Below are 12,683 nucleotides of genomic sequence, written 5' to 3'. Positions count from 1 at the left end.
TATAATGTACATATTATAGCTGACAAGCTTGGTGTATACATTTTATTATGCAGTACTCAACATCCTTGTATTTATTTCCATTGTAAAAATTCTTTTACAATCTTCATGGAAAGTAAGGATATTTAAATGCAACCAATGTAAACCGTGCCATTTTATATGTAACCTGGTAGCATCCATTATCCTTGACCTACCATTTGTAAAGTGCTGAGTGCAGCATTATCAATAGTGATAATGATAACAGAAGCTGGAATATCCAGGTGCTGCTGCGCAGAGCTCGGTATTATGAGGGACGGAGAGGGATCTGCCTGGAGCCTCCCCACCCTCCTCCTTCCTCTCTTCTATTCCCTACCATCTAGGAGTTCATTCTCTGGCAGCACACAGGGACATAAGGATGCTTCTGCTCGCTCTTACTTCTCTGCTCCTAGGAGCTACAGGTAAGTTCTTCAACATTACTTATCTACTTGGTATGACTTTTACAGAAGGCGCCCTGCTAATCCTGGTCTGACTTCAGGATTCTGATGGATCTTTTACATATGTATCATATACGGATTATAGACTCGCGTGTCAATACCAGAAGGCTCGAGTACTACTATTCTCCCTTTACCCATATTACATGGTATTCGGAGTCTCCTTTATATTCTGTCTGACCCTCAACCATGTAATTCTGTAAGTTCATGTATAATATGCACAGATAGACCCTAAGAATCTCGTATCTCAATCATGTGTCTGACGTACGGTTTTGACAAGGTTGTGTCATGTAGCCACACTCGGGGATCATGCTGTCCCACTATCGATTTTCTTTGTGGAATTTCTTGTGTGTTAACTTTTGTATAGTTTGCAAATAAACCACTTGTATTAGGATGTCCATTCCATTGTTGTAATCCGTATCCTTTTTGTGTACTGAAAGCAAATTTAGATGAAGTGGAAACTACATGACGTATCTGGAAAGTGTGTATTCAAGAAGGTCACACACCTGTGCCTTCCGCTTCACAGGCCAGTGTTACAGAACCGGACGCATCCAGTTACCGTAAATCACACGTAAAACCTAGATCATGATTACATCAAATTCTTCAGGGTGGGTGGAATCCACGGTCTCGCTGTCAGCTGGTACACTTAGGCGTACTTGGCTTGGTTGCTGAATATTCACTTAGTAGATACATATGAAAAGGAGCAATCACTGATACACAAAGCTTCATCTAATGCTATCAAAGATCTTAATTATGCCTAATCCTACCAGCATAGTATAGGAAGATCACCATTATCTACTGCACGTTCACTTCAAACTATCTCCTAATTAACGCTGCTCGGTGCTAATGACTTTCTCAAGCTGGGTGTAGAGCATCCATATATTGTAGGTGCTCATTCCATTCATACGTATAAGAGACATAATGAATATTCATGCCCGGGGCAATCTTTCCCTCTGCCTAGTACATAGAAAATGCATGTACTCTAGAAATGTATTGGTTTTATTTCCCAGTTCTCTAGGAATTTGATATAAATGTGTTTTTCAGTAATCAGATGACTATTAGAGTTTAAAGCCACTTTAGCAGATGTTTTATTTGCAATAAGAGCTATGTCTTATTCTGTGTTACCGAGGGAAATGTCAGATGATGTGATTCTATGAATTTATTGGTTTTATGTTGTGCTTCACTGAAGAGTTCATTAAGAACACTAAACGCCATATTATCCTATTAATTTATATAAATCGATTTTTTCAAAAAGAGATTTGATGTTGCATTTAGCAACAATCACCTTCTAAAATAGACCAGTGCAGCTGAGGGTTGAAGGACACATTACTGAAAAGTACTTTACCTCCAACTAAAGATTTTGAGACTGTGGTGGCTTACTGAATGCATGCCAGGAGGTAAAATCTCTATACTAATGTAAACCAGCAATGCCAAGACTTGCGCATCTGCCGCATGATGCCGAGATATACTGGTGTGCTGCACGGTGCCAAGTCTTGCTGGTTGCCGCACGGTGCCAAGAGTTACTGGTGTGCCACACGATGCTGAGACTTATTGGTGTGCCGCACGGTGCCGAGACTTATTGGTGTGCCGCACGGTGCCGAGACTTATTGGTGTGCCGCACGGTGCCGCGACTTATTGGTGTGCCGCGACTTATTGGTGTGCCGCACGGTGCCGCGACTTATTGGTGTGCCGCGACTTATTGGTGTGCCGCACGGTGCCGCAACTTATTGGTGTGCCACACGGTGCCGCGACTTATTGGTGTGCCGCACGGTGCCGCAACCTATTGGTGTGCCGCACGGTGCCGCGACCTATTGGTGTGCCGCACGGTGCCGCGACCTATTGGTGTGCCGCACGGTGCAGCGACCTATTGGTGTGCCGCACGGTGGAGCGACCTATTGGTGTGCCGCACGGTCAGTATTTTTTCTCAGGAGTGGGAGCCACAGCCAGGTGAGGAACAATCAGAGAAAAAGTATAATAGAAAAAGAGCACCAGTTCTGCATTTATCACCCATTCTTGGTTTTGGCGCCGACTCCTGATAAAAAATACCGAATACTGACCAAATACTGATAGTGGGGCCGTGGCCTTACTGGTGTGCTGCACGATGTCGAAACTTACTGGTGTGCTGCTAATGATATATAGTTATAATAAACAATCCCTATATCTGTTTTTAGGAAGTTAGAAGCACGGTTTGTTATAGTCCTACCTAATAATAATGGTGTGTGTATATAATAACTATTGTTAACTGTATATTTGAAATGTCAGTTAATTAATTAAGTTAATGTCTTCCAGTATTTTTTTTCACCTTTTAGCATATAGTTTAGAAGCTTTGACCCCCCCACAATTCTGATATCTAATAATATTGTATCCAATGTAATCAGCTGAAGTCTACCTGCTTTGATCAGAATGATTCACAGTAAGGCTATGTTCACACTGCTACATCACTGAGACATAAACTGCAGCAGCCTTGAGCTGCTCCGGGCTTTCCACTGTTTCTCTGCACAATCACTTAATCACTTGCAAAACCATGCAGATGATCATCATAGCCGTGTGGTGTTGCCGGTGAGATAGCGGTTTCCCTGTTAAATATTAAAGATTGTGCAGGTAAAAGGTAGAAGAATTGCAGCGGCACAAGGCTGCTACAGATTAAAGCTGCGGCATTACCACGGACTGTGATTGCAACCTCACCAGCTCAGTTCTTGAAAAGACATTGCATGGAAATTATCAGTTGAAAGCAAATTCTTTCAATATATATGGGATTCAGTTTTATAGGGTTGTCATAAACAACATACAGTAAGTCATCTATTCACAGTGTGTATGTATATATGACTGATTTGGAGTCCAGCCTCAGAGACTTAAACCAACCATGAGGATTGGGGTGGTGTTTGACTGAAGCGGTAGTGAGCATGTGCGGCCAGTGCTCCATTCACTGTCTATAAGACTGCTGGCTGCACATGCTCACTGCCAACATGCTCACTACTACTACATTTACAGAGGGGACTATGTCCTCCCTCGTTCTTGGATTTGGGTGAGGTTTCAGCGATCATACACTTATCTCTCCTATGGATGGGTATATATTCATTGTACAGTCTTTTTAACCTAAAAAGGTCTCACAGAAGCCTTAAAAGATCTCACAACTTCTGAGGAGGTCTGATCTCTACACGTCTTATTCTCTGATGTAATGTGTCTGAGAATCTGAAAAATGGAAAAACATTTTAACCTGCAATTGGTTGCATTCTGCGTACAGAAATTAATCATCGGGTTGATTGGCTGGTTTGTGGCTTGGTTAGTTGGTTGGTAGGCTGAGTTGAGTGGCGGCATCATTTTACCGCAGACAGGTTCTACAAATATGAATTACGGTAAAGTCGCAATGCTGTTTGCTGCAATGAAATCTTTCAGCATCAATTATGATAATAGTATACAGTGACTGATAAAAGAATAGAAGTTAAAGACGTTAAACTCAAGTGATATTCCACCGTAGAGACTATATTTTATATACATTCCTACCGCAATCTGCTTAATCTAATGCATAAAAGAATGTATAATTACAATAGATCAATTTAATAAAATATGAATTAGCACTTGGTGCAATTTTATAATAATATGATAGTTGTTCTTCATTTTTAGACAAAGACTGTTTTGCTAAAGACTGTAGAGCTGTGCAGTGAATCGCTGCTATGCCCGAGAGTAAGATTCCTGGTAATAACATTACTGTGGAAGCAATTCCCTACAGTATTCCTACAAGAGGCTCCAAGGTGGATCTTCACTTTCAGTTACTTTTACATCATAGCCGTATACTACTGGATTGATGGAGCTACAGTAGCGCTGATAAGTTATATATGGCTGACGTATACAGTAGACCTTCATCACAACCGGCAGTAGCCGTCATGTCGATGTCATTTCTTGTTACTTAGTAAAACAGGGGCGCTTGGTGCACAGCATTGACAAACCATATGGCGCAGACATGTAATGTATTGTGAGTGTTAATCCATTCAGTCTTCCTGTGAATGAGCCTGAAGGTTTCGCCACCATAGTCATCATCCTCCTGCTCTCTATGCATTGAGTTGTCTTAAGGTTAATGCAGCACTGAGAGCATCCCTTGTGTTAAGTGAAACCTAGAAACCCCTTGAATATCTTATAGAAAGCGACGGGCAACAAATTGAAGATTGATGTGGGATAAAGGTTTTCTCTTATCAAGTTCTTTTGCCCGTGAAGATTCGATTTTACTTGATGTAATATATTTCAGCAGCACAAGACACTGACTTTCCAACCCAGCATTTTTCACAATAAAATAATTGCTGGTTTCTAAACAACTTCTGATAAGGGATAAAAGATTCTCCCCCTTTCCAGCTATAAAACAATGCTATCTGATGAAGTGCTATTCTTAGGAAATACACACGACGACTATAAATAACAAGCAGTACAATCATTTCTGTAAGTTGTTTCTTTGCTGTAATAATGTGATGGTGATATAATAAAACATATTCCCACATCTATCTGAAATCAGTATCTGTAGTCCAGCAATACCTGCAATGGAATACTATTCACTGTTCATCTATTTTCACTTTTCATTATTTTTAGAAAACAAGAATTTCCGGTAAAATGTGACACAATTTTGCTCCTAGGGAGTATAAATGTGCATCCAAAGCAAAACTGCAAAGATTTGCCACATGCTATTGTTTTACATATTGACATATTGGACTATACACCACAATGCAGAGTTTTGGGTAGGAAAAGCAAACACAAGGTCACTGTCATGCACTCCTTGTTCAAAAACTGCCACACCAATCCTCGCTGTCAGACGATGATGCTCTGTTTGTATCCTTGTTTTGTTTTTAATGGCCTTTGGCTCCATCTCAAGCAATGGCAACTTGATGGATGAACGATCAGTGGGAAGAATGATCTTGTGCAAGCCTAGATAGGTCCACCAGGGTCTTCTGACGTTATCATGATAGCCTGATACTATCGGGTTGTGGTCTTCCTCTTCGCCTTATTCATTCTATTCCTTTGACCATGATGTCCTTCTCCAGTGATTTCTCTCTTCGTATGATGTGTCCAAAGTAGGCAAATCATAGCTTGGTGATCCTTGCTTTGAGTGACATGTCTGGCTTGTTTTGTTCCAAAATTGGCATTGGTGCTGACTGTAATGTAGGTAGTAATATCCACCTAGCTAGCATAAATGGCAGTGTTATCGACTATTCTGCCTTCTGAATCACCATCCACTTACAGGGGTTGGTGGCCAAATGGCTCTTCCAGAGACCTATTAAATCCCCAGTCCCCTATCACCATAGCTAGTTATTTTATAATTGTGCACTTTTGCTATTGAAGTTGTGTTTTGACTCAGCTGTGTTCCTGACTATTCCCCTGGATGACTTCTGGATGACCTACTATTTTGACCCCAAGGCTGCGTGACATCTGTTAGCCTGTTTGTTCTAATTTACTGACGCGCCCCCTGGGCCATATTCAGGGGATACCCGGAGCCGGATCTGGATAGGGGTAGTAGTCCTTGTGGCGGTGACCCGGTCCGTGCCCAGGGTGTCAAACTAAGTGGCAGTCTATGGCAGTAGATGTTAACTTGATCGACTACGCCACCCGTTGAGTGCGGCTTTGAAGCCGCCGCTGCAGAACAGTCCACTGAGGCCAGGTGTATAAGGATGTGCAGCGTGGTGGTATAACCCCCAACGGGAGGGGTATGGCCTCAGGGCAGCAGGGATAGATGATGGGGGTGATGGTGGTACACGAGCGCAACAAAGACAACTCAGAGTCTTGGTGGTGCAGTTCAGGGTCTTTATTCACGGTTACTTGGTTACTGCTCCAGGCCACCGCTGCAGAGGTGGCCGCCTGCGTCGCACTGTGCTCACCAGGTGAGGGGCTCGGTTAACTCCCAGGTCTTTCTGGAGTGCTTTGCAGGACCCCCTTTATGTCCCCTGTTTCTGGTCTTCAACCCCACTAGTGACACGCTTATGTCCAGCTGCCTCGGACCTTCTTGGTGGGCAAACGTTGGCCTGCGTTTCCCAGGTCCTATGTGGTGCCTTTCTAGCGGGTGTGGCGAGGGGCTGCTCCACATGTAATGTCGCAGCCTCCGGTTCTTAGTTGAGGGTAGTTTCTCTCCTCCACTAATTTGGGATCCGGTTCGCATCTTCTTGACCTGACCCCCCTACTCAGGTAGCGGCGGGCGTGTGGTGGCTACCAGCCAGTCCACACCCCTGGGGTCCCCTCTGTCCTTCCTGGAGCCCAGTCTGCTCCTCTTCCTCCTTCTTCCCTCCTCCAGGCTCAGGCCTCCTGACAGGGCCTGCCTGTGGAGCAGAGCCCATAAAGCAGCTCTGCTCCCTGTCTTCTCCTCTCTCAACTCACTCCCTTTCCAAGATGGTGCCTCCCTTTATACTCCTGTACAGAGTGCACCCAGGATCTACTTCCCCCACGCACACACTACCGGGTTCCCTTCTCTAGGTGTTCCCTCCCCCCACTCCAGCCAGGGACATGCTCACTCGTGCCTGCATAACTAATGGGAGCACCGTCGAGCTGTCCCCCGGAAATGTGGTGTAGTGCATGTGGGTGTTAGGGTCCTGAGCCACACTCCATCCTTACCTGGAAGTGAGATATCGCACATCTGGGTGAGATGCAATACCTCTGTAGCAACCGAACCCTCGGGGTGCTACATTACCTTCTGGATTTTGACCTGGCTTTCCCCCTTACCATATATCTAAATCTGATTTTTTTCTAAAACCCCATTTTTCTGGCACCAACTCTGCTTGTTAGTATGTTATCCCTCAACTCGCTCCAAAGCAGCTCAGAAGCAGTTTTGTTAATGCAACATAGATGCACATGCAGCAACGATCAGATTCTTGTATAGGAGTTACAGGGTGAAAGCCAATGAGCTGCTGGATGCCTAATTTTGAGTTAAAAGATTTATTACAATCACATTTTGGTAGTTTACTGTACTTACAGTATGCCAAAGTTTAACCAAAGTTTTAACTTTTTTTTTTTGACCCACTGGAGGAAATGATTCTGAGAGCCCACCCTCTATTAATACTCAACACCCACTTTTACTTTAATTCTTTTGTTATCAATAAGAACATCATCAACACAGTTTAATAGGTTACATGTGAATTAACCCTATAAATAATGGACTTCAGTGTAAATTAATTGTCTCCAAAATCATCTCTAAGTGCGGTTGAATTCTCCTGGCCTGGTTGGCGCTCATTATTGAGACTAAGACTGTGCCCACAGTAGTACTCTAGTGGGTCAGTCTCTATCAGCTGTGGTAGCAAACTGTATACAGTGACTTTGTCTGCCTATATATAACCACATTGCTCAGTAAAGTCTTCCAGTCTCGTTTTTCTTTGCGCGTTTTTGAGTGTTTAGTTGCATTATGTACTGTGCATATAGTGACATACTGTAAGCGTTGCCTAAATAACCAATGTGACACAATAATAGAGAAAAACCTCCTACCATCTAATTTAAACATACTTTGCAGGTATAAAACTACTAGGACATTAATCTACAGGTTGAGTTGAAATGAAGCTTCGCGTTTTTCTACATTAGTGTAATGTTCGGCACTGATCCGTTGACGTTTTCCCTGGTAGCTTAGGTAAGGAGAACCTGTCACCAGCTTTTGCTCATATTTTATTTGCGCTGCTCCCTTGTTTTGTTTTTTAAATCTGTTATATGATTCCAGAGATACGGACCTTTTTCTTTCAGTGCTAACTTTTATTTTCTTTACAAGGGGGTGTGGCTCACAGGATTGTCTGGGGGCTGGGTTGTGTCTTTGGGCTTATCTGCATTATTGCTCTGTGAGCAAAGCCTCCTTGGTGAAGATCATAAAAATTAGCACTAAATATAAAAAATGTGTATCCGTGCAACTGTACGGAGGATATAAAAAAATAAAAAGGGGAAACTCAGGAGAGGAGTGGTAATACAGTATAATGATCTGGTTACAGGTCCTCTTTAACTCCCAAAGGGTAAATATATAATATATGGTAAATAGTTTACATGTGGATTATTTATAATCTAATATATGAGTGAAGATCTCTTTTAAAATCTGCAAAGTTCTGTATCTACCTACCTAACTCCGTCCACTGCCTAGAATTAGTCGACGCTCTGTTCTTTCCTTTACCAGCCAGTCTCCCATGTTCTCTACATTTATTGTATCATCTACTTGATATTTATTTCTTTACAGCAATGCTTATTCTGCAGGCTGCTAACCTATGATAACTCTCACAAGTGAACTGGTACAAAACTAAATGCTGAAAAACAACATTCTGGTCAAAGTAGAATGAATTAAAAAACAAGCCCTCGATTAATTTTATTGAACTCCCAGGAGTACTAAGCAAAGGGGACACATGACTGTAGGAGGGAGTGACCCTCAACATCTGGAGTTTTTATTATCTATATTTGTATTGATTGTATTAGGCTGGGTGTATCCCTTTTTAGAAACAGGAGTCCTTTTGTGTGCCTGTTTTTTTTTAATTACTGTTGGGAGGGAGGAGTTTATGAAAAAAATATAACTTCCTGTTTTACGGTCTCTTCCTCTTTCTCCTACCAGAAGAGATGGCAGAAACATTTCCCGCCCCCAATTTCTTCTTTTACTGTGCAATTATATATTTAATATATTACTTGACTGCTTATCCTGCTTAGGTTAAATAAAAGGGGATAGGCATTTTTGGCATTAACTTTCTAAGCCCAAGGAAGGGCAATTCTTCAGTCATGGTTTCCTGGAGGTTTCCTCCACAGGGGGGGGGGTTTCCTCTCTTGAGTGCTGAAGGGTGACTCTTAGTGAGTAGGGGGTTTATTGTCTTTTTATAGATGCTAACCTGTTTTTTGTTTTGTTTCTTAAAAAAAAAAAAAAAGTCAGAATGAAAGGTGATTTAAATCAAATCATATTGGTTTATTTTCACAGCTGTGATATTGTGGCAAGTTATAGTAGACTAATTTTAATTTAATAGAAACTGTTACACAATGGTGGTGATTATGTAAAGTGACCTCAGGTGGTAGCCATGACCGAGCTGTTGCTTCACATCACCCCGGCGCTTTACAGGAAAATTGTGTCCCAATCCTAATGTGCTGCCTAGTATGGGGTTCATCACACTCACATGTAGGCCACAAGCCTCAGCGGCTTCCAGGCCTCCATCTTCTGGAGCCGCCCCACATAACTCAGGGGACATGCAGTTCCTTTTAACCAACAAAAGTTTACTGGACAGTTCAGGTTCATCAGATTGTATATCACAGTATCGGGCACAACACTTCTCATTCCTTGTTTCCTTAACATGGTACGTTTCCTTAACACAGTCCATTTCCAGCATTACTATTCATTCCTTCTGAACTATGCCTACGTTGGCTTTTCCTGTCTGCCACAGGGATTTCCTGTCCAGTCCCACAGTACACCCGGGATCCATTACCTTCCCTACTCGCGCTTCCGTGTCCATCATCCCCTGTACGCCAGAAGATAAGGGACTTCTCCTAGTACCTATACCGAGCCATGAGCTCCGGACGTTGCAGGAATGTTTGCAAGGGATTCTAGTAAGCCCTCCTACTGCCATGAACGATAGTACCCCGCTGCCGCCAGCAGCCCACTGCACTTGAACTTGACCTTGGTTACTGCACTTCCCTATATGACTAACTATAAGGAAGTAGTCTGCTTTATACTAGCATTATTCTCATCCCATTGTGGGCTAGTCCCAAACATTCACTGTACCTTATCCTATGTCCCCAGCTAACTACAGTTACTTTCTTATACCAGTATGTACTAAGCCTATTGTCCTTATCTCTATATCTTACACTATGCTGTACACGACCATATCACAGTCTATTCATAATTACATGTTGCACTTATGTATTACCTCTACATTACTCAAGTACTATACATTTACAAGATATACAAAAGACGCATCACACTATATACATGACGCGATTGGTGACTTTAGGGGTAGGAATGCGTTATTACAGTCCACCACTTTTACAAATAGGCTGAACTTTGGGTCCAACCTGAAGGATATGATGATGGGAATATCATATAGATCATATAGGGGCACTTTAGCTGTTAAGCACAAGAATCAGGATCTTTAGCAGGATCATTGGAGCCTTTGAAGTGGACTGGCTTTGCTACTGTGGCAAGTCAGAGCATACTGCCCCTGCATTGTTGCCCGTCGATTGCTGTTTGGCAGGCAGCTCGGGGATCTCATGGTATCTGTGAATCTCAGAATATACTTGCCTAGCATTTCACCTGACTCTTTCTATACTCATGTGATTTTAAATAAAAGCTGTAGACTTTTAACACCAAAATAACGTGTATTTTATTTTATTGGGCCATGTAGTTTGGGTCATGTGCTAATAAATGAGGGTCCATCCCATATCCAGAAGTCATTGATATAACTGAGCAGTAGTTTAGTAACACACAGATCTTACAACTTCAAGCCTCCATTCACATTAGACAAAAGTAGGCCTAAGCTCCCAACATCAGCAGAATCGGCAGAGAATCTGTGATGATGTAGGGGGGAGTTAACGATCCAGCACACTGGACTTCAGATAGCCGATCTGTTCATTCTCTGGGAGATACACAGCTGCAGAACAGTCTTGCAGTGGTTCTCTCGTAGAGAACACAAGAATGCTGAGCTGAGCCATTCCTGTTTGTGGATTTGTCAGGAGAGATTGCTGTTAGCCAAAACGTTGCTCAGCTGTCTATTTAATAAGTGTGGACGGCTTTGGAACAGTAGCAGACACTTTGCAGAGTAAAGGTAACGAACAAGTGTCTGGGTCGGCCTCCACAGAGCCGGGGCATAATGGTGGCCAACTGTCACGGCGCTCTCGCCGGCTGGCAGGCCGTCCTCAGCAGAATTAAAAATGGGGCTGTTGTGGAAGGGAGGCAGGATCAGTTTGTCTTAATAAGCAATGTCCAGACCTCAGGTGCAACAGGAAAAAAAACTCACTTTTACTGGAGCTGATGATGATGATGATGATGATGATGATGATGAAGAATTACAGCTCTCCACAGTTATTCATTACACTGAGTCAACAGCCCCTCATGGTGTGATGAATTCAGCTTTTTTCCAGCAATGTGTAGCAACTCTCTTCACTCCCGCTGCATATAGCACTATACGTGCACTAAAACTTCTCTCAGCCTGGACCTTGGCTTCCACGGTACCTCAGGCTTAACAGGAAAATACCTCAGCTCTCTTCCCATCACTGGCAACTAAGGATCCTCCATAGACATCCCACGTCTGATCCCTAATTGATGTCGTCTGGCAGTTGGGCACTTTTTGATCCGCGCAGGACACTATGTCACATGCGGCTGCACAGATTTTGCTTTTGTCCCGACAACGACCACAGCAAAGGCACTGGTTGTCACGACAATGACCACATCAAAGGCACTGGCTGGCCTCCTTGATCTCCAGCACCACTCAATCCCAGGGGAGAAGGGTTGCTTCTCCTGGGCTTAGTAGTTCTCCTGCAGGGGCTGCTACCCACCAGACTTCACAATGGCCCTTACACTAATTACATGTGTGTATGTAAAAATGGCTGAAGAGGTGGCTTCTCACACCAACAGAGTTCACAGATATTTGTTACGCCTTAAATTTAGCTCGTCCGCGAGTCTAACTTGTAACATAAACAGAGTATAAGTTATAGATATTGAACACATGAGAAACTTGTTCATTTACATCTATGGTAAACATAAGAAATGCAATGAGGCAGTCATGTGAACCACAACACCCACTTGAATGAAAGTCTTGGAAGAGAGAGGCCAGCTTATAGTCAATAGCTCCTCAGTGTAGCTAGGGCCGTCCTCTGAAGGAGAAAATCCATAGGTACAGGGGTGTATGGGTACATTTCATGCTCACCCCTTAGTACCCTATATAGGGTGAGCAGGAAGGTCCTTAAAGGGGTTGTACACTATCAGCTGTTACCGGTGGCAGCGGCTGCCGGCTGGAAGTGCTCACCTGTGGGGCTAGGCCGTCAAGTGGTAGTGGCCGCTGCGGTGTACTGCACATCCGACTCCTATTCAATTGAATGGGAGACGGATGTGCAGTACACCGCGGTGGCCACTACCACTTGATGGTGGAACCCTGCAGGTGAGCACTTCCGGCTGGCGGCCACCGCTGCTACAGATAGGGCATCAATGTATAAGTAGTGGACAACTTCTTTAATAAGTCGCGAACAATAGCATATTTACATTTCAAATAACAGTTTGGTGTCTTACTGACATATATACAGGACAGGTAGACT

At 43.3% G+C, this 12,683-nt stretch overlaps 1 protein-coding gene across 1 annotated transcript in view; it reads left to right on the top strand.

Annotated features, from left to right (window-relative positions):
- Positions 1-313: 313 nt before the first annotated feature.
- The window catches only part of LOC141154650 (relaxin receptor 1-like), a 382,748-nt gene continuing 370,378 nt past the window's right edge, over positions 314-12,683 (top strand). The window contains exon 1 of the mRNA XM_073640924.1: positions 314-434. Coding sequence (XP_073497025.1) covers positions 392-434 — 43 coding nt within the window. The 5' untranslated portion in view covers positions 314-391. The remainder of the gene's footprint in view (positions 435-12,683) is intronic.

This window comes from Phyllobates terribilis, unplaced genomic scaffold (genome assembly GCF_046119375.1).
Source record: "Phyllobates terribilis strain yellow unplaced genomic scaffold, ASM4611937v1 Scaffold_7__3_contigs__length_470593459, whole genome shotgun sequence".
NCBI classification, from domain to species: domain Eukaryota; kingdom Metazoa; phylum Chordata; class Amphibia; order Anura; family Dendrobatidae; genus Phyllobates; species Phyllobates terribilis.
This window is presented reverse-complemented; position numbering and strand designations above follow the sequence as displayed.